The sequence below is a fragment of the Camelus ferus genome, chromosome 6, assembly GCF_009834535.1.
Source record: "Camelus ferus isolate YT-003-E chromosome 6, BCGSAC_Cfer_1.0, whole genome shotgun sequence".
NCBI lineage: Eukaryota > Metazoa > Chordata > Mammalia > Artiodactyla > Camelidae > Camelus > Camelus ferus.
Genome location: NC_045701.1, coordinates 69,958,319 through 69,979,345, shown reverse-complemented (window position 1 = coordinate 69,979,345; position 21,027 = coordinate 69,958,319). Strand labels below are relative to the sequence as shown.

The 21,027-nt window shown below is 46.7% G+C and overlaps 3 protein-coding genes across 6 annotated transcripts in view; 2 read left to right on the top strand and 1 right to left on the bottom strand.

Annotated features, from left to right (window-relative positions):
* The window catches only part of LTBP2 (latent transforming growth factor beta binding protein 2), a 100,600-nt gene extending 93,368 nt beyond the window's left edge, over positions 1–7,232 (top strand). Inside the window, 8 exon segments of the mRNA XM_014558981.2 lie at positions 906–1,097; positions 1,215–1,298; positions 1,973–2,101; positions 2,432–2,569; positions 2,652–2,819; positions 3,115–3,396; positions 4,383–4,532; positions 4,983–7,232. Of these exon segments, the coding sequence (XP_014414467.2) occupies positions 906–1,097; positions 1,215–1,298; positions 1,973–2,101; positions 2,432–2,569; positions 2,652–2,819; positions 3,115–3,396; positions 4,383–4,532; positions 4,983–5,128 (1,289 nt within the window). The 3' untranslated portion in view covers positions 5,129–7,232.
* Positions 7,233–9,640: 2,408 nt separating this feature from the next.
* On the bottom strand, positions 9,641–12,326 carry ISCA2 (iron-sulfur cluster assembly 2). 4 transcript variants are annotated; one of them, XM_032482363.1, is made up of 4 exons: positions 12,192–12,326; positions 11,890–11,992; positions 11,622–11,752; positions 9,641–11,210 (listed from the first exon to the last, which is right to left on the bottom strand). In XM_032482363.1, exons 1-4 carry the CDS (start codon positions 12,260–12,262, stop codon positions 11,036–11,038), a joined length of 480 nt encoding a protein of 159 aa, XP_032338254.1. In that variant the 5' UTR covers positions 12,263–12,326; the 3' UTR covers positions 9,641–11,035. The 4 variants fall into 4 exon arrangements, with proteins under 4 accessions (XP_032338254.1, XP_014414538.1, XP_014414537.1 ...); XM_014559052.2 differs by having other exon boundaries at positions 11,637–11,752; XM_014559051.2 differs by having other exon boundaries at positions 11,890–11,989; positions 12,192–12,323.
* Positions 12,327–12,606: 280 nt separating this feature from the next.
* Positions 12,607–20,665, top strand: NPC2 (NPC intracellular cholesterol transporter 2). Its single transcript, XM_032482362.1, has 5 exons — positions 12,607–12,788; positions 15,902–16,009; positions 17,614–17,786; positions 19,774–19,891; positions 20,352–20,665. The coding sequence occupies exons 1-4, from the start codon at positions 12,707–12,709 to the stop codon at positions 19,858–19,860; spliced, it is 450 nt and encodes a 149-aa protein (XP_032338253.1). The 5' UTR covers positions 12,607–12,706; the 3' UTR covers positions 19,861–19,891; positions 20,352–20,665.
* Positions 20,666–21,027: the final 362 nt, after the last annotated feature.

Here is a 21,027-nt window from a genome sequence, read left to right as displayed (position 1 = left end):
CATGACCCCTACTCCACCCCGTCGTTATGCACCACCGCTCATGGCACTGCCGCCTGCGGATGGCTTCCAGAGCGCCCCCACTGCTCCAGTTCTTGAGAGGGATCTCAGGCTGGGACTGGGGCAGTGTGGGCAGTGGTTCAGCTCAGGAATAGAGTGCAGAGGGGTGAGGAGTCTGAGAGTTTGGTCAAGACAAGAAGGGAGTCTGCTCCAGGCCAGGGAATTTCCAGAAGGCTGCAGGGCTGTGACGACCCTACAGGAGGCTCTGGAAACCCCAAGCCCAACATAGGGGAGCCCCAAGGATCTCAGATTGAGCCTTGGAGGGACCTTCAGTCCAACCCCAGGCAGCTGTCCAGGTGAGGGAGGCCCTGAAGCTGAGCTAAGCTCAATTCCCCCTGCTCCATTCCACCCCCCAGAGCAGCTGGGTTCAGCCTCAGCCCAGGCTGAAATAGAACTCATCTGGCCTTCTCTGACTTGGGAGAAAGCAAGCAGGACCCAACATAAGGAAGGATGAGAGGGGCTGGGATACAGTGTGAAGCAGAGGAATGGGCAGAGGGTTGACATATGGTATACCAAGGACTGGGGGCGCCCCACTACAGTGGAGGAAGGCAGGATGGTACACTGGGAAGAGCAGGGCTTGGCACCAAAGGAACTAGGATCAATTCCCTGCTATGCCACTAGGTGACTGTGGCAAGTCATCTAGCTTCTCTAAGCCTCAACTGCCTCGTCTATAAAAGAGAGCTGATGATAATACCCACCTCATAAGGTTATTGAGCGTCTAGTGAGATAGATAAAGCATTTCATCCACTGTGACATGCTATATAAATGTTAACATTTCAAAATAAATTCAAAGGCTAGTGTGCCCCAGGAGGCCATGAACAAACAATGCTAGCATCTATCACATGTAGGTCAGAGTATCCCTGAGGCCTCGCCAGAGGACCACCCCCCGGGCCCCATCCGCATGGAATGCTACTCCGGGCAGACGGGCCAGCCACCCTGCTCCAGCCTTCTGGGCCGGAACACCACGCAGGCCGAGTGCTGCTGCACACAGGGCACTGGCTGGGGAGACGCCTGTGACCTGTGCCCAGCTGAGGACTCAGGTAAGGCTGCCAGGTGTCCCAGATCCTCTCAGGGTCAGCTCTGCAGGATGACACTAGAAGGGGAGGGAGGAAGCGGGCAGAGCCCTTCTCTCTCTCAGCTTGGATGCCTCCCTGCAGTCGAATTCAACGAGATCTGCCCTAGTGGGAAAGGCTACGTCCCTGTGGAAGGAGCCTGGATGTTTGGACAGACCACGTACACAGGTAACCTCCCTACAGACCTTCCTCCCCAAGCACCGCTCACCTGTGTGGGCCCAGGAGGCCCTAGGGAAGCTCTGCATGCAGCTCAGACCTCTCAGGTTGCTTCCAACCTTCCTGCCCCAGGGCTGCAGATCTTTAGCTGGGAGTTCTCACTGGAGCTCTCCTGGAGCATCCATTCAGCCCCACCACGGTTTCTCCGCTCCTCTGAGGCTGAATCTTCCAGGAACAAGCTATGATGCCTTGACTAACCTAGTCACAGGGCACAGGGACAGAGGCCAGAGGTGGCTGCTGATCTCCCTGGCCCCACTTACAAAGCCAGAAACTTTGGCGAGGGTGGCCAAGGTACGGGCTCATACCTGAAACTGGAAAAGGAAATAATAGAAACTGCTGTAGTTCCCTTTGAGTGCTTGCTACATGCCAAGCACTATTTGAAGCACCTTACATATATTAACCTTTTTACCCTTGTAACGACCATGAGAGGATAAGGAGTAGTATCCACATTTTTAGGCAGGAAACTGAGGCAAGGAGAACTTAAGTAACTTGCCTGAAGTCACCCGACTGGCAAGTGGCAAGGCCGGGATTCAACCCCAGCAAGTCTGCCTTTGGAGCCCCTCATCCTAGGAACCACCTCAAACTGCTTCTCGCCTTCCCCTCACCTCAGCTCTGCCCTCCCACAGATGCCGACGAGTGTGTGATATTCGGGCCTGGTCTCTGCCGGAATGGTCGGTGCCTCAACACGGTGCCTGGCTACATCTGCCTGTGCAACCCCGGCTATCACTACAATGCCGCCCGCAGGAAGTGTGAGGGTGAGGACACCCCCATCCCCACCCCGGGGCCCACAGCTGAATGCTCACCCTCCCCTGCCAGCCAGCCCAGTTCCTGCTGGGGGTTCCCCTTCCTGGGGAAGAGGCCCACTATGGCAGGCAGGTCTGAGGTGAGAGGAGCTCTGGGGCTGTCAGGGATTGTGTGCCAGGACCAGATGGAAAGGGAAGCCCCCAGACTGGGGGTGGGGAGGGGGAAGTGGGGTGCTACCTCTTGATTATCAGTTACAAGAAAACCCCTTTCTCTGAAGGTGGTCCGCGGGAGGGCTGCATTAGCACAGCCCCCCACGTTCCTCCCGTCTTCCTGCCTCCTAGATCATGACGAATGCCAGGACATGGCCTGTGAGGATGGCGAGTGTGTGAACACAGAAGGCTCCTTCCACTGCTTCTGCAGCCCCCCACTTACCCTGGACCTCAGCCAGCAACGCTGTGTGAACAGCACCAGTGGCATGGGTCAGTGGGCCAGGGGGATGGGGCAGCGGGGGGAGTGGACCTGGGCTGGGGGCTCACATCCTTCCTTGCCCTGTGCCACCAGAGGACCTGCCTGACCACGACATCCACATGGACATCTGCTGGAAAAAAGTCACCAATTATGTGTGCAGCCATCCCCTGCATGGGCGCCGCACCACCTACACCGAGTGCTGCTGCCAGGACGGCGAAGCCTGGAGCCAGCAGTGTGCTCTGTGCCCCCCCAGGAGCTCTGGTGAGCACGGAGGGCAGAGGAGACATCGGCAGAGCTGCGCTGGGCCCCGGGGTGGGGAATGTCCTCACCCTGGAAGCGGGGATTTAGAAAGGAGTAGGGCAAGTCGTGGCTGTCTTCGTCCCTGTTGTGAGGACAAGGTGGGGCAGGCGGCGGGGTGGGGAGAGGAGCACTGCCAGGAACTCAAGAGGGCACCAGTCTCCACACGCTCCCTCTCTCCTCGGGGCGGGGGAATAGCACTGCAGGCTTTAGCTACCAGGAGCAGGGCCCAGCTTCCTCTCTCCCTCCTCCCTGACAGAGGTCTACGCTCAGCTGTGCAACGTGGCTCGGATTGAAGCTGAGCGAGAGGCTGGGGTCCACTTCCGGCCCGGCTATGAGTATGGCCCCGGGCCCGAGGACCTGCACTACAGCCTCTATGGCCCAGACGGGGCCCCCTTCTACAACTACCTGGGCCCTGAGGATGCCATCCCTGAGCCACCCTTCCCCAACACGGCCAGCCATCGAGGGGACCGCATACCCGTCCTTGAGCCTCCCCTGCCGCCCTCAGAACTCCAGCCCCGCTACGTTGCCAGCCACCCAGGTCTGTGTTGCTGCAAAAATGGGGAAGAGGTGGGCTCTGAAGCTGTTTCACTTCCATCTCCTTCACGTGCTAATCACTGTCAGCAAGGTGAGGACAGGGAAGGGAAAAGATCAAGCCCTCTCAACAGGTCACTCAAGGGCCACCTCCAAATGCCCGGCCCACACCCTAACAACTCCCCGTGACGGACTAGCACAGGGGACACACAGAGGTACAGGACAACATCCCAACCTCAGAAGCTGCCTGTGGGAGTTGAAAGAGGGGGATGCGGTTCTCCATCTCTCCCACACCACTTACGGTATGCAGAACCACCTGCTTCACAAGTTCAAACGTGTGCCCTGAAATGGGAATTAAGGATTTCTAATCACTTTAAAGGTCTACAGACCATGGTACCTGGTTTGTAAGTGGCAATGATTCCAGCACTCAGGACTCGGATTCTGAGGAAATCAGGTCTGGCATCTGTGCAATGGACGAAGCACTTACCACAGGCAAGGCACCACGTCAAACTGATCAAAACTGCGCTGAGATTAGGGACAGGGCCTTTTCCAGGGGAGGGGGTTTGCTTAGAGAAAGAAGGTTAGGCAGAACCCTTTGTAGAAGCCTTTCTTTGTGGTGAGGGTAATCCCCTTTTGCTACCAATCCTCTACACTCCAAAAAACTGTCAAAATTTTAACAGAACACCCTGACACCAACTACAACAAAATCAAAACTATACAGAGACACCCAAATGCTCAGAAGCCCTGGCGTTGTGAAAGCAGTGTGTCCCAGCCTTCCTGGGGCCCTCATTTAAAGTCCAGCACATCTCCCCATCTAAAGTGACACATACTTATGAAGAGTACTGCCTTCTGTTTCAGCATCTTTGTGAGAGTGTTATGACTCTCCCTGCCCTGACCCCAAGAGTTCATTAGTGGTAATCCTCTGAGCAGAGGGTGAGGGCCCCAGGGTGGGGTACAAGGCCTCAGCCTCCTTCTCTGACTCCCTCCTACCAGAGCACCAGGCCGGCTTTGAAGGGCTCCAGGCAGAGGAGTGTGGCATCCTGAACGGCTGTGAGAACGGCCGCTGTGTGCGCGTGCGGGAGGGCTACACCTGTGACTGCTTTGAGGGCTTCCAGCTGGACACGGCGCACATGGCCTGTGTGGGTAAGTTTAGAATCAGAGTGGCAATGCTGCAGGAGCAGGACGGCCCTGATGGCTCCACGTGGAAAAGTCAGACTGGCCCCACTGCTCACTTAGGGATGCACGACTTAGCCTAGCTGGGAAATCCACTGCTGCCCCCTAGTGGGCCTACCAGGTGCCAGGCCAAGTGGTGAGAGTTCCAAAGGCCTAATGCTGTGTTTAGAAAGCCCTTCCATGGAGGTTCCTAGACAGAAGAAAGGCAGGGACAAGACAGCATGGGCACAGTATGGCCTCACTATCACCAGCTTTGTGTCTGTGAGTAGCTTAGTTTGGGGCAGTGACTTCATCCTCTGGCTGCAATACCTAGGATTCTACTGCAGGGCAGGCGCCGGGGCTTAGCGACCAGAGGGGCAGAGGCAGCAGGCCAGAGGTGCCTGGGGATCCTACAGCTCTCTCCTTCTCCCTTCCTCTCAGATGTGAATGAGTGTGATGACCTGAACGGACCTGCTGCACTCTGTGTCCACGGTCACTGCGAGAACACGGAGGGCTCCTACCGCTGCCACTGCTCCCCAGGTTATGTGGCCGGGGCAGGCCCCCCACACTGCACTGCCAAGGAGTAGCAGCAAGGGGTCAGTGTGGGAAGTTACCTGGAAATGGGCCCGGCCACAGGCTTGAAGGAAGCTTTCCTCGCTGGGGAGACCTGTGAAGACATCGGGCAGGAGGCCCTGCAGCCCAGCTCCCAGCCAGCCTCGCCTGCTTCTCATCTCCCCCAGCTTAGGCTCTGGCTGTGAGCTCTGTCACCGCCTCCACACCGCCATGCCCTTGCTTGGCTCAAACACCACCAAATGCTTTAACGCTTCAGCCACAGGCCACGAGGCCCTGTCTGCCATCTGTCCTGGCCTTGCTGCGGGACACTTACCAATGGGTGGCCCTCAAGCAGCCCCTCAAGCTGTGCAACCATGCAAGGTCCTTCAGCCTCACACTGCACACACCCTTTTCCAGCCATAATCCACATATCATCCTGATGCTTCCACACCTGGGTCAGAGGCTCCATCTGCCCTGGGATGGTCCTTCAGAATCTATCGAGCAAAAAAGGATCAGGGGAAGTTTGGGGAGTGACTCCAATGCGTCCTCCCAAGAACCACCACTGCCACTCAGCCAGTCTGGTCTGGGCCAGATCTGGCCACATTTCCACCCTGTTGCCAGTGCTGTGGCCCCCCGGAGGGGCAGGAGATGCCCTCATCTCAGAGAAGAGTGATACTAACTTGCTGGGTGTATGAGACACAAATGAGAAAGCAGCAAGAGGACAATATAAAAGATCATGGGGAGTTGATAAGAAAGAGGGAGCCAGGGCTTTGTACAAGTCTAAAGAAAATATTCAGTAACTTTGGGTAAATAAACATTCAAAATCTACCCAGAGATAGCTCCTGGGCACCACAGCAAGGGCTGCCACAAGCCAGGGTGCCCATCTCTGAAGACCTGTATTAAATACACACTGCTTCTTACAGGAGACAAATCTCTCCTGGGCTCTCCTTTTGTGGACACCAGTTTGATGTGCTAAAAATAAAGCGGTCGATTTTCTAGCTTGTGAAACACAGTGCAGTCTTGTTTAGGGGGAGCCAGATTTCCTATGTTGTTTCTTCTCTCAACTCAGAAGCCTCTGCCCTCTCCCCCTTCATAAAATGGATGGCTGGCATCCCACTGAGTTTACAAGTAGAGACTCACTCCAGTCTTGGCTAGCTGGGACTTTAAAACCATGGTGGAATAAAGAAATGTACTCCTGGGCTCTTCTGTTTTTGTTTTTATTTCACATTAAGCCAAATTTCTTTACCATGTTGGCTGAGTCTAAATATTAGAGATGAGGCTGTGCTACCCCCTCACCAGCTCTGCCAACAGCCTATGATTGGGTTCCAATAGGAAAAGGTTCTTTACTCTTCTAAGACAAGGAAAGCTCTGACTTTGCATTTCTCTGATGAATGGCAATGTAAATGAACAAGGCTCCACATGCCTGAAGACAGAGATGAATGCTAGTTTCTTAATTTATCTGACCTGTCCTACCTGCTGCTCTAATTGTCAGCCATCCAATAATAACTTATTGAATGCTTGCTATGTGCCAGGCACTGTGTTGAGTGCTGAACACAAATTTCATTTGATCATCCAACAATCCTGCTTACTATTTTTATTCCCGATTTACCAATGAGGAAACTGGACTTACAAAGCTTAAATAATTTGCTCTAGGTCACTATACTAGTTGCAATGTTTTCAGCAGACAGAAGTATATAGTTCTTAAACATATGAAAATGTCCTGACCTTCAATCATAATAAAAAGAAATGCAAGTTAAAACTACACTGAGACACTTTTTTTAACTGATTGGCAAAGATTAAAAAATCTGTTAAAACTCCTATTTGGCAAGCATCTGGGGAAAGAGGCATTCACACACATTGCTGCCAACAGTATATAGTGGCACAACTCCTAAACAGAATAATATGGTAATGTCTTTCAAAATTATAAAAGCACTTACTCTTTAAATCAGTGATTCCACTTCTAGGAAGTTAAATTTAACCTTCAGACATATTCTCCCTAAATGTGAAAGACATATGTTAAGAGGTTATTTATCACAGCATTATTTGTAATAGCAAAAGATTAGAAACAATTGGCTATGAAGCCCTAAAAAGAAAAAAAAAAAAAAAGTGGCTCTAAATGCCTAGAGAAGACACCCAAAATAGACTAAGGGAAAAAGAAAGGTTGTACAACAGTGTAACAGATGCTGCTATTGCTATTTGTCTAAAGGAAGGGGGAAAAGAATTGGGTATCTGCTAACCTCAAACTTGACACTCCACCTCACACCCTGTACTTCAGAGAAATCCTTACCATTCCTCAGTAGACCCTGCGGGCACTGTGCCCTCTTAAATGCTATTCCCACTGCCCCTCCTCCCACCCCTTGCCCTCCTGTGCGCCCTTCCAGAGAGATTTCACGCACATACACCCACTGCCTTGTGTTAGAAACACAAATATCATACTATGCATGCTGTTCTGCACTCTGCTTTTTTCACTTCATACTTGCACATAAAGGGCTGTCTCATTCTATTTTATAACTGTATACTACTCCACTGAATGGATAAATCATAATTTATTTAATCAGTCCCCCATTGATGGACATTTCCATTGTTTCCTATCTTTTGCTATTATCAGTAATGCTGTAATGAATATTCTTGTGTATATGTTATGTCACATTATATCTATGGGATTATACCTGTGGGGTAAATTCTCAGAAACAACGGTGGTTTGTGGGGAGGGAATGGGGCGGATGAGTACAGGATTGGGAGACTTTTCACTGTATCCCCTTTTGTGACTCTTTGAATTTTGTACCTTATGTATTACCTATTCAAAAAAATAAAATATTTTTAAATATAACTGCTGGACATAACACTACTTAAATGCTCCCTCTTTTTATGTATTTTACATTTAAAGCCAGATGATAATTATTTCAAAACTTCTTAAAGCAAACTTCCTTTAAGGAGCCCCATGGCATTTCTGTGGAGAAATGGCAAGCAGGGATTTTTAAAAAGCAATCATAAACATCAATGCTAGATACCTAGAAAAATAGAGGAGTTTCCTGCTTTTGAGACAAACATGTGAGCCATAATAATGCTGAGTGGACAGTGTTAGGCTCTGCCCACTGCCAGCTGCACAGAATCAGTTGAGGGCCAGAGTTCACGGGAGGGCGATGCCACAACGGTCACCACTACCCAATTCTCTATATAGGATGTTGCTGCCAAATGGCGACCCTCCGCTCACGAGCTTTATAACAAAAGACCAAAAGAATGGGGCTCAAGTCTCAGAAGGAAGTTAGAGAAAGAAGAGCACCTTCTTGGATACTCATTTTAGCAGTCTTTCCTAATCTCTCACTTTTGAACATGTTTTCTCCTAGTCCCTTGTAATTGGTCAACATTCCCACACAAAGAAGCTAAGGGTGGGTGGGACACTTAGAGTTTACATACCACTTGGTCACTATCAATCACAAAACTAAAGAGTATGATTCCACAAGGAAAGATCCGGAAGCTGACCAACAGGCCCCCTCTTTTGAGCAAACAACGTAATGACTCACAACATAAAGCAGAGGCAGGGCTCCCTTGCCTTCGGTCCTTGCACAATTATGTTTGGCTACAGCAAAGGTGGAGCATGCTGCCCCAAGAAGTCACTAGCTTGTAAAGTTACATAAAACCAATTCTGCAAAAGAAAAGGAGGGGGAAGGAGCCCTTAATAACCTCCCCTCAAAGTAATGGAGAGGCAAAAATATCTTCCAATTGATACTGGAAGAGTATAAAGTTTTCCTAAATGAATTGCACAGTGAGCAAAACTTGTGAAAATGTCTACTGGCTTGTATGGCCTGCAGGAAGAGGGTGTCTGGTCAGAAAGGCCTGCAGGAGCTCCTAAACCTATTTACCACACTTAATGTTTATTCCAAGCCAACTGCCCACTAGCCCTTGATGCTGTCATCTCCCCATGCCCTGTGGTCTTCAAATTTCTACACCACCTCCTCCAACAGAGAATTCTTGTCACCACTTCAGGTTTCCCCATGAAGTTTTCTAAGGGTGATGAAGTTAAGGTGATTTCTCCCAAGTCCACCCTTTCTAAACACAAAATTCCAATTCCTCCATTAACAGGATATACTTAGACATAAGCATTCAAAGGGACCCTGGTTCCTGCCTAGTTGACCACTGGAATTTAATGGTTTATTGGGCAACTAGAGCTGTTATACTTGTGTTAAAATCATCAAATCAATAAATAACCCACAAAAATATCCTGGAGGAACAGGTTTAACACTTAAAATGTAGCAAAATCAAGGACTCAATCTGAGCTGAAAACCTTATTAAGCCCAGGTACTGGCAGCAATTTTCAACAGCTTAGTAAAGTTACATACAGACACTTCCACTGTATGATGCCTTCTGCCTCCTTCCATGGACATATGCTAAGAAAATCTGCTCAGGTTTCTAAGTGCCCCTTCTTTCCTCTTTGTACACACTGCACACAAATGATAGCTTTGTTTTCTCTAAGCCCTAGGTTTTCCCATATTGAAAATGTAAATATGTAAGTTTCTATCTCAGATACTTTCTCTAAACTCTGTATCTATTTTTTTAATGGTAAATCCTTTTATTGAAAGACCTTAATTCCAATCCAGTGTAGAAATGTTTCAGTCCAGTCCAGAAATGCAAGATTTGCTGTTATGAACTTTAAGGCTCTCGAAGAATAGGTGGGTTTAACCAATAATTCTTCCAGAATCAACTTGGGTGTGGTTTCCCCAACATTAGTGATCATTAATCATCTGTCGTGGCGGTGGTGCTTTTATCTTCTTTTGGTTGTCTGTCCAATAGTTCTGGCTCCCCCAGCACTTCCACACACACATACTGTGACTATTTCTAGCTCTATGGCCTATTTAAGTGCCATACATAAACAAGTACTTTACAATTCATTAGAATTTGTGGCTTAAACATCTTTTCTTTCAGTGACTCTAAAGTAAGGTCACCAAGTTTAACAAATTAAAACACAGGATACCCAGTCAAGTTTGAATTTCAGATAAACAATAAATAATTTTTAGTATTCACTGAGACATACATATACTAAAAATTTTGGGCCGTTTATCTGAAATTCAAATTTAAATGGGCATTCTGCATTTTATCTGGTAGTCCAAATTGAAAAAAAAAATCTCCAAGTATCCATTATCTATACCAGGTACAAAGGCACCACTTCCTGCTATGCATGAGACCAGAGATATTTTATATCATAAGGTAAGAGAAGCAACAGTCATAAAAAGATTCAGTCTCTAATGATCACAGAATCTTGATATGTCTCTGTGAGTATGGAGGCTATTTTTCAAATGATTCAGGTATCAGTGGGGGTTAGGTCCAATTTTCTGGGTGATGGGCTATCAATTTTGTGAATCTAGCAGATTCACGAGTATGAGAGGAAAGAGTATCTGCTGTAACAAATGGGAAGCAGAGAATGGGCTGCATAGAAAATAAGGGTAAGGGTCAACTAGCACGTTCAGGAAGGGTGAGATGAAGAAGAAGAAGAGGACATTTCGTTTGCTTTCTCCTCCTCTCTGGCCTAGTAACCAACGTTCAAGCTACCCAATCTGTGACCCTGACCAACCACACAAGTAAATAAGGACTTTATTTAAAATGAAGCCCTACACATATGTACAAGCAGCTCTGAAGGCCAGAAAAGTAACTTCAAATTCTGGAACCTTGCAGGTTCTACAGATTATACTGGGTTTCAACCAGTTAGTAAGTCTTAGGTAACGGCATCTAGAGGCCTGGCCTTACAATTGTGGTTGGAGAAATTAACTCAAGAGTAAAAGCTTCATATTCTGAAAATAAATAGTGGCAAAATACAGGACTCCTGGATTGAGGGAAATAAAATTGAGAGAGGGACATGATTGGAAGGAAACCTCTAGAATTCTTCTAATCCCAGGTTCCTCAAATTGGTACAAATGGTAGCAATCTCTGGGTCACCTATCATCCCATCAAAGTTTGACAGAGAAGGATGACCCACAGGAGCAGCCTTGTTGAGCTTGAGGGTTGTTCAACACTTGAAATGAGCTTCGGATCAGTTCTTGGCTGAAGTCCACCTGGGCCCCTTTTACGAAGGCCAAGCTATCAGAGTCAACCACCACTCTTGCCCCACCCTGTTCAAATACCCTGAAAAGACAGGAGGAAGGCATTAATGAATATCATAAACCCCAAAAACATAACACCCTCTGAGCCCAAAGGTGTACATCCTCTGTTTTCTGCAATACAGAGGAAGATTCCCTGTCCCTAACAGGTGCTGATTTTCTTTGCAGCAGTGTCAAAGGAATGAATACTAGAAAATGTTTATAAAGATTTAGGCCTGGAATCTAGTCCAGCCTCTCCAGCAACTACCCTATGGATCTAGGCAAGCCAATTTTCCTATAACTTAGTTATTTCGAACCAAGACAACAAATCATTGTATCCCCACTGAGTGAGAAGGGTGGTGTTAAGCATCCTTAGCGAATCTATTAAATTTGGAATAAAAGTGCACCTTAAACTGGATACATTTTTATTCCTCCCGCACATTCTCTGAGGACCCACCCCTCTTCTCCTTGCCTGTCGTCAGGGTTGATAACTGTATCCAGTGAAAATTTGTATTGGAATCCGGAGCATCCACCTCCCTCCACCTCCAGCCTGAGGAATTCTGACCCTTCGGTGATTTCCAGAAGCCTCTGAAATGCAGAAAGGGGGCGGGGGCGGGGGGAGGTCAAGGATGCCAAGCAAGGGGAGAAAGAAGGCTGGGCCAAGGAAAGGCTCCCGCAACTCCTGGCCCTCACCCGCCACCCCCGCCCTGCGTCCGACCTCTTACCCGGACGCAGCTGTCGGTGAGGTGGATCTGCCCTTCGCCAGCTTCGGGGCTGGAGGACACTTCCCGAAGAGCCCGACGTCCGCGGGAGGCCGCGAGGAGCCTGCTGCGCAAGGGAGGAGGGTGAGCCTCGGAGCAGAAGGGCACCTGGTGACCTCCACCTGGACAGCCTCACGCCAAGCCTGACGTCCTCCACCTGGACAGCCTCACTCCAAACCTTCACCTCCCCCGAGAGCCTTAGTTTCCCCTTTGTCCTCAGGCGCAGAACCAAACACCCGTCCCAGGTGCCTTTCTAAGCTTGGTACCTGCCCCTTGGCCAGGGAGTGACCGCTCTCAGAGCCGCAGCGGTTAGGGACAAGCCCCAAGCGGCAGCCATTTTCCTCCACAAACCCCGCCCCTCGCATTGCTCCAATCCCCTTCTCTCCTGGGCCTCGGGAGGCGGGATCCTCGGAGACCCCGCCTCCTAGCGCACTATTGGGTGGTGCGGGAGGAAGAGGTTTGATTGGCTAGGAATGCAGACCCAGAGACGCACCCACAAAGGCCGGGCGGAGAGCTGGAAGGAGGAGAGGCGCTGGGCGGTGATGGATTCCGCATGCCCCACCGCGCAGCGGGCCAGTTGGGCGGAGATAGCGGGGGTCTGGGAGGGACCGAGCCTTGTCTGGCTCCCTGAAGCCAGGGGCGGGGCGCAGGCGGGCCTCGGCCCTGGTTGCTGGTGACCGGTAGCCTGACTGGGCTCCTCCCCCGGCCCGCCCTAGCAGGTTTATCTTGTGACCGCGTTAGTTGGTCTTCCTTCCTTAAGCTTGGAACCTCCTCAGCTGCGATGCGTTTCTTGGCTCCCACGTTCCTGCTCCTGGCGCTTAGCGCCTCCGCCCTGGCCGAGCCGGTGCATTTCAAGGACTGCGGTGAGCCCTGGGCCACCTCGAGGTTCCCACGCCTTCTGCGGGAACCTAGTGCTAAGACCCCTGGGCTAGGTTGGGCGGGTCCCGCGGGCGGCCAAGCTCAGCCTCGTACCCATCGGGGAATGGGCTAGGGTGGAGGACAAGATACTGACCTCTATGAAACCTGACCACTCATAACTTCGCCTTTTTCCTTGGAACGCGTGTTTGGGGCTCCAGGACATTCCTGGAGGTGGGCCCTTTGCTGAAGTTTCCTAAAGTTTATAGGGCAAACTACCGAAGGTTCATGTGCGGCCTGAGGGGTAAGGGATGCGGCTCAAAACTTTTTATTTATGCCTTGTATCTTGGATGACCTCTCCTAACCCCACTCCGTTGCTTTTCTTTTCAATTTCCTTTTTGCTGACAAGTAAAAAGTCAATTCTCCTTTTCATGATTATTTGTTCCTTTAGGGCTTCCTTTGAGCTGTGGAATTTTGTGACTCTTACCAGTTTTTTCCTCCTATTTATAAAATTCATGTTTCTGGTCACAACTTGTGACACATGACCCTCTCTTACCAATGTGGTTGGAATCTTTGTTGAGAAATACAACAGCGGATAGAAATTGTGAGTTCCTTCAGTGAAGCCTGTGGAATTAATTGTTTGAGCAGGACTTTTCTGAAGTGGAGAGGTGTAATGGTAAACTAAAAAGGCATGAAACTGATTTTATAAAATTTGTGAGCTGGAAGGAAACTTGAAGATCTTAGAGTCAATCTTGAATTCCAGAGATGTTAGGTAACTTACCCAGTCACAAAGCAGACATGATGACCAGAATAAATTTGCTTCTTTATATCCAGTACCCAGGTAATAGTAACTGCTCAATTAATATTTGTTGGAAAAGTAAATGAGAGAGTAAATACTCTTAAACTATGTCATCAAAATTCATGTTGAGGCAAAAGCAAACTTGGGGGCTACAGGAGAGGATTGATCAGGGAATAAAGACTGCTGGTATATTAATACTTAACAAATGCTGTTCCACTGAGCTAGAGACTGGCACTTGAAAGATGCTATTATCATCTCCATTAAAGTTAATGGCTGACATTTGGATGAAGACACTGCACTAACTTTATTAACTCATTCAACTCTCATGATTTGTTTTATAGATGAGGAGACAGGCACATAAAAAGTAACTTGCCCACGTTCTTACAGGTAGTAAGCAGTAGGAAACTAGTGGGTGTTTGTGAGTCACTTTAGGTTTTAACTGTAACATTTAAAAGAAAAAAAAAAATAAGGAAACTAAATCCTGACATTGTTCTGCTCATTTGGAAGGAAAAAAAAAAAAAAAGAAGCAAGTGTACACCTATGGCAAAAACTTCTTAAGGGTAGGAGGGTTTCAGCTATAGACTTTCAATTTACTTTTTTTTTTCCAATTTACTTTTGAGTTGGGAAATAACGGTGTAAAAAATCTCAGTGCTCACCCACATCAAAAGGTTTTTTGAGTTCCACTCTATGCCCCGTTTCCCTTGGAGTAGTATTTCCTCAAGTGAGAAATGGGGCCAAGCAAACTAGTTTTGCAATTTTTGCAGGTTAGGACTGAGAAGTTTGTTCTATTGACACTGGAATCCAAGACCCTCTTGTCAGCAAAAAAACTGGATGAAGGAGCTACAAGTACTGCCCTTTACTCAGTTCCTACCAGATCATATGACCCAGCCTTGAAAGAAGTAGGTAGAAACTGGAAGTTGAAAGCTTTAGCATAAGCACTGATTTTCAGTAATTTGTTGATTAAAGTTCCAGGTATTCTTCCGCCTAGCCGTGACATAGAAGATAGGACACAGTGGAAGAGAGTGCTTAGAGAAGAGAACCTTGTGTATTGTTTGAGAACTTTGCCATGATGGAGAAGCAAGCTGGGGATAGGGGGCTGCAAAGTATTATTTAGAGACCTTGCTGGAGCAGTGTTGGTCGATATGGTGAAACTGTTCCACCCAAGAACAGGCCGATAATGAGTTCTCAACCTGCTATTTCATTTCTGACCTCATACATTCTACTTTGAGACAAAGAGTCCTTTCTATTGTCTAGATCCATCATTTCTACCCAGAAGGTATATTTGAGGTGAGAGTCTCACCTTTTGTGTTAAAGGGGAACTTGCTAACCAGGAACAGCTACTCTAGATTGAATTCATGGACTGAATCCCAGTATGATAATAGTATTAGTAAACACTCAGATAGCATTACTATATTCCAAGCACTTACCTAAGAGCTGTATATGTGTATTAGCTCACCTACCCTGTGAGGGTACTGTTATTATGTCTAGAGAAGTTAAGTATCTTGCCCTGAGGTTCCACAGTAAGTGATGGAGCCAGTGAGATTTCAAATGGGAGTCTAGCTCTCAGCAATGATAGGTAAGTGGTAAGTTAAGCTTAAGCTCACCCTGTTACAGGCAGGGTTAACAGGCAGTTTACTTGCATCCTCTCCTATTCAACTGTTTGGTTTCAGGGGCCTGAATGAAGTAAGGGGATTTCTAAAGATTTGTACTTAAGCTTTTTTGGTCAGCATTTATTGTGAACAAACAGTACTTTTTTCCTTGTTTACACTGGAGGGGAAAAAAAAAAGGACACACACTTTGCCCCAAACTTATTTTGAAGAACACAGGTTCCAGAGTAGAGTGTTAATATGCATTACTGATGTGTGCTTAAAATTGTTCTCATCAGTAAGGGTATATGAAGCTCGGAGACCTCTGATTTGGAGAGATCCCAGGACAGGACTGAAAGATGATGGGGAGGGGCAGGTTGGGAGCAGCCAGTCTCAAGATTCCAAAAAGAAACGGCAACCTTGTGACTTGAGCCATTGCTCATGCTATGTGTGTGCTGCTTTAAAATCCTGTGTTGGGGTAGAAGGAGGGGTGGAATGGTTTTTCCCTGGTATAGCTCTCCCAGGATATAGAGCAGGGGAGCTGGCTATATATACTCATTAATTTCTTTAATTCTACTTCGCCCAGCAAATATGAACAGTTTCCCGGAGACCCCTGATGGCCAGAGGAGAACGAGCTCACCCTCACTGAGGGTGCGGAGCTCCTTCCCATTAGGTACGGGACAGCCTTGGTGATTTGTTTTCCCTCCTGTTCCAATTCATTTTTCTTCTTTTGTAGGTTCTGTGGTCGGAGTTATAAAGGAAGTGAATGTCAACCCATGCCCCACCCAGCCCTGCAAACTGCACAAAGGACAATCTTACGGTGTCAATGTCACCTTCGCCAGTAGTAAGTAAAAGTGGCTCTTACCTTCAAATTCATCTTAAAACATCACATCAGTCTCAGCTGTTGGGATGAGCATGGGAATGTGAGGGAGGGGAATTGCAGTCAGGAATTCTGGGACCTCCCTTCCCACTGGGCAAATCTTGGATTCACTATGCCCTTACCTTCTCATACTGGGTTCCCATATGCCTGTTGCCCTAAGGACACAGACTCAAGTTGCCAGACTCCCTTCAAGCAAACGGGGGATTTCCATGGGTTCACAGGTTGGAGAAGACAGCTTGGCTTCTCTCTGTCCTGTTTTAGTCCAATTTGCACAGCAGATTTTTTGGGAATGTTTCAACTCTGTTTAGCTACAGACTGCAGAGTGTAGTGCAGACTCCAATTCTGTAGACTTTGGAACTCCTCCAAAATATTACTTCAATACATCTTCCAGCTATTAAATATTTTCTGCCTGAAAATAGAGGAACAATTAATATTCAGCCTCTGTAAGGTTTAAGGAACTCACTGGGGACCCAGGAAACAATCAAGAAGTTTAACAATCTAAGCATTATTCCTCAGCTTGAAGAAATAGCATTGGAACTTGTTGCCTCCTGGTACCACAGTCATCTCCTTCAGATTCCCAGAAATCTAGACAAATGTGAAATCTCTATTTCTAGAATGGGTATCTACCTTGAATCTTTCCCTCATTTTCTATCCTATGGAACTAGACTACACAGACTGATAAGAAATCTCAAAATTCCTATCATCTCTTGTTCTTAAGCCTAACAACAGCTCAATGTACTAGAGTTGCTTTCTCTCCTGGGTGATACTCTGTCCCTTCTTATTGTTCCAAACCAAAAAAGTACCTTCTAAACAAAGTAATCCCCAACCCAGACGGAAAGAAACAGAGCCAATTCCCTGGATCTCCAGAATAATCAAATAACTCATAACTCCAATTGCCCCAATTTTAATATATTTATTCCTCATACCCATCTTGTAGTCTGGTAGGTAGAGGTTAGCGAGAAATGTACCTCTTCCTAATTTACCCCATTTCTAATGAGTTACTCCTTCATTCCTGTTACAGCCCATAGCACTTCTCCAGAGACTTCTGTTCCCTCTCTCCATATTGTCTTCCATTTTATTCTTAATTTCTAATGGAATCCTCTGGGTGGGGTATTTGTGAATTCAGGGACCAGTCTCCTCACACTCTTTAAGATACACAATACACTTTGACAGAAGCTGATGTAAAGAGTAAACAGAAAGTTGACTGCCAAAAATCAATTTGCTTATTGGATAAGATTATTTATCCAGGTAGCTCTGATTCTCCTGAGAAACTATGAAAGACAGTGAAGAGCAAGGCAGGGTTAAGAGTACGGAAAACAGCCCCCACCGATTGCTTTTTTTTTTATGCCTCAGTAGTTTTTCAAGTTTCAGAGTGAATACTCGCTCTGTAGCATCGACAGAGGCACTAAGCATAACTACAGAGGGAAACAGACCTGAGGAGTTAAGAGGTACAGCCTTTGATTTGCCATCACAGCAATGCCTTTGCTTGAGACTATAGCTGGATTTTTGACTTCGAGTTTGGAAATCGGTATTTCCTTCACTGTCTGATTCTCTTTTCTTCCTTTTAGGTACTCAGTCGCAAAGTAGCAAAGCCGTGGTGCATGGCATTGTGCTGGGCGTCTCAATTCCCTTTCCCATTCCTGAGCCCGATGGTTGTAAGAGTGGGATCAACTGCCCCATCCAAAAAGACAAGACCTATAGCTACCTGAATAAACTGCCGGTGAAGAATGAATACCCCTCTGTAAGTGACCTTGTGGTTGAGGATGCCAAAGGCCTTGTGACTGAGTTAGAAATCAGAGAAGAGAGGGCAGGGAGAAAATGGAGTAGGAGTATGAGGAAGAGGCAGACGCCTGTGGGAAAGGAGATAAGTCTGAGTGTAGGAATCCTGAGATGGAGCAGTTTTCATTCTGTCCCTTTGTCCATTGTCTACGGCCTAATGGTTAGCCTGGGCCTCAGGGTGCCTCTTTTATATACAGTATTTCACTGGATTCTCAGGACCACCCTCTATAGAGGTATTATTCCCGTTTTACAGGTCAAGAGATTTCAGCCTCCGATGCTATGTAATATGAACAGAGTCCACTCTGCTGAGAAATATTACAGCCTAGATTTAGAGCCAGGGCTTGTGACTCCCAGACCTGTGGAGTATTATAGGATTTCAGCCAGGTATATCAAACGGTTCAGGATTTCAAGTTGTCATAGCATTTTCATCAGAAAAACCTGGTTTCTCCGTTAATCTCTTAACAAAAGAGCAGTCATTTGTTCAGTTCATAGCAGAGAGGTGGCTTTTCCCTCTCCTTTCTCCTCCACCAGCTGCTTTTTCTGCCAAACACGTGTGAGATAGCGCCTGCAGCAATGGGCCTGTGTGAAAGATAGGAATCTTGGTAAGAATGGAGGAAGTAAGGGGATTACTTTTTTCCACCAAGAAAAAGAGCTGCATTTCTTAAAAGGAGATCAAGTAGAACCCAGGAGCAATCTGGCCATTTAGTTCCTAAAAACAGCAAGAAATTAAATAACATTCTAAAGAGACTCTAATATAGGGAGTCTGTTCTTAGGGCTTATCAGAGACCCTAAAGGTCACAAGCAGATTTATAGATTAACCTGAAGAACATTCATATAATCACAGGTGTTTCTGAGCCTTAGTGACTTATACAGAGTCTCTAGTTAGGGCCTGATATAGACTAGGCACTTAATATATGGTAGTTATTGTTAAGTGAATTACATTTCATCTGAAAACCAACTTAAACTATGTTAATTTGTGCAAGAGTAAGTGGAACAGTAGTTAACATGTACTAGTCTTGAAAAACTTACCAAACAAGTTTTGAGAAGCTGGGTATCACAGTCACTCAAATGTTGCATTGCAAAGAAACATCGTGAGTATGAAAGAAAGGTTGTAACTAATAGCAAGTAGGCTAATGTCCACATAAGAAAAGACTGGCAAAGTGCTTTACTATTAAGAGTCAGAGGGGAAATGTACAGCTCAGTGGTTGAGTGCCTGTCTAGCATGAATAAGGTCCTGGGTTCAATCCCCAGTACCTCCGTTAGTAGTAAATAAATAAATAAACCAATAAATAAATCAATGTTAAAAAAAAAAAAAGAATCAGAAGAGAAAGGTCATAGTATGAGTGCAGCAAGTCAAGGCAGAGATCTCTAAGGAGTTATATTATCAAAAAAACAGTTCAAGGGCATTAATCAAAACTATATTGCCACAAAGGGTCATTGTCCCTGAAATTATTCATACAACCCTAAACTTCTTTGGGCATCCTTTGTGCTTTGACATTTCCTTTTCTAGCTAACAAGTAGGTTTCCTGGGACCTAAGAATCTAACTTTTTACTATCTGCTCTTCATAGTTACAGTTGGAAAAAGCTGGAACAAACTGCCAAAATACATGTGAAATTGTTTAAATGTAAAATTATTTTTCATGTAAGGCTTCATTTATGTACCACTGATCTAAAAGGGAAAAGAACACTTTAGAAGCTGTTACTTGATAAGCTAACTAGGCTAGGACATGGTACTGCTAACACCAAATCATAGGTTTGCCCTTCTGAGCTTAAGTCCACAGGCTGTGCCCACGTCCCAAGCAGCCTTCGTGATGGTGTGATTTAAGAAGAAAAGTATGAGGAATTAGGCAGTTTGTTACAATTTATATGTAGGATTCATAATTAAACCAATTCTGGATTGAGGCAAGGTCCTAGCTTCATTTTTCCCAATTCGTTTTCTCTTTCTCTAGATAAAACTGGTGGTGCAGTGGGAACTTCAGGATGACAAAGACCAACGTCTCTTCTGCTGGCAAATCCCAGTACAGATTGAAAGCTAGAGCTGTCTGATGCCAATATGTCCATCTGGGGGTGAGAGAGCACAGGTGGAGGGAGGGGAGGAGAAATCAAGTCTAAACTAAATCAGTGCCATAAGATGAAAGGAATTTCTAGATGGCTGTTTCATGCCTCTCAGCCTCCAAAAGCATCTCTGACCCTATTTCCTGAGAGCTCAGAACCGTTGCCCTTGTACTAGCCTTTGTAAAACGGTTGAAGGAAAGAAGAGAGAGTGAGACTATAGGAATTGATTTCATTGTCTTCAGGTTTTGTTGAGTTTTTGGTTTTATTTTTGGTTTTTTGTTTGTTTGTTTGTTTGCTGTTGGAATAAGGAGGGTCCAACCAGACAGGATTCAAATGAGTCTGCTTGAGGATATTAGATAACTTGCCCTGGGGTTACCACCCTTGCAGCAGAGGACGGGTTCCAAACCACCTCCGTCTAGTTGGGATATTATATCTGCAAGTTCCTCATCTCCACGTGTCTCATTGAGTTCAGTGAGTCCAGCTAGCAAGCCTCCTGACCTTTGAAAGCACGTCCAGCTCCGCTGCTTCAACGGCAGTGACCTCTCTGCAGTGGTGTTCTGCGTTGCATTGGAGGGGAGGCGTTCTACAACAGAAATTCAACTCCAGATGGCTGGTTCTCTGCGGGTATCTCATGTCTCCTTTTCTATCTTAGGTGGTTTTCATTAAATGCAGCACTTGATTAGCAGGTGTTTGACTTTTTTTTTAACAACATTAACTTGTGGCCTCTTTATGCACCCAGAAATACCCCTTTGAATAAATAAAAACTTGGCAATCTTTTCTTCTGCATTTGGGCTGTGGACACCTGCTTCTTTCACACAGAGTATCTTCCCCCAGATCCGAGGAAGGTGAACACCCAGTCCTCTGGTCCCAGATCACAGTAAAGACATGACTTTCAGGAATTGGCCTTTCTCCCTTGTGCCCAGTTAGGCCTCACCTCTCTGTCTTATAGGAAATGCCTTTCTTGTTTGCTTTTTTTGCACAGTCTTATACCCCCGAGTGTGCTTGAAAGAAGCAGTGAAAGCAGACATCACCTAGTTGAGTAACAACATCTGCAAAGTGGAGGGAACTGAATTTGGGGTGGGGGTGGGAGCTCAGTTACAAGTTGGCATAAGCATAGTAATCTTTGGGAACCTTCTGCCATGAAGAAA

Coding starts and splice junctions, on each gene's coding strand:
- ISCA2 (XM_032482363.1), bottom strand. CDS start 12,262: ATGGCTGCCGCTTGGGGCTTGTCCCTAACCGCTGCGGCTCTGAGAGCG. Junction 11,753..11,889: donor TCACCGACAGCTGCGTCCGG/GTAAGAGGTCGG, acceptor TCTGCATTTCAG/AGGCTTCTGGAAATCACCGA. Junction 11,211..11,621: donor GACAGGCAAGGAGAAGAGGG/GTGGGTCCTCAG, acceptor CTGTCTTTTCAG/GGTATTTGAACAGGGTGGGG.
- NPC2 (XM_032482362.1), top strand. CDS start 12,707: ATGCGTTTCTTGGCTCCCACGTTCCTGCTCCTGGCGCTTAGCGCCTCC. Junction 16,010..17,613: donor CAATGTCACCTTCGCCAGTA/GTAAGTAAAAGT, acceptor TCTTCCTTTTAG/GTACTCAGTCGCAAAGTAGC. Junction 17,787..19,773: donor TGAAGAATGAATACCCCTCT/GTAAGTGACCTT, acceptor CTCTTTCTCTAG/ATAAAACTGGTGGTGCAGTG.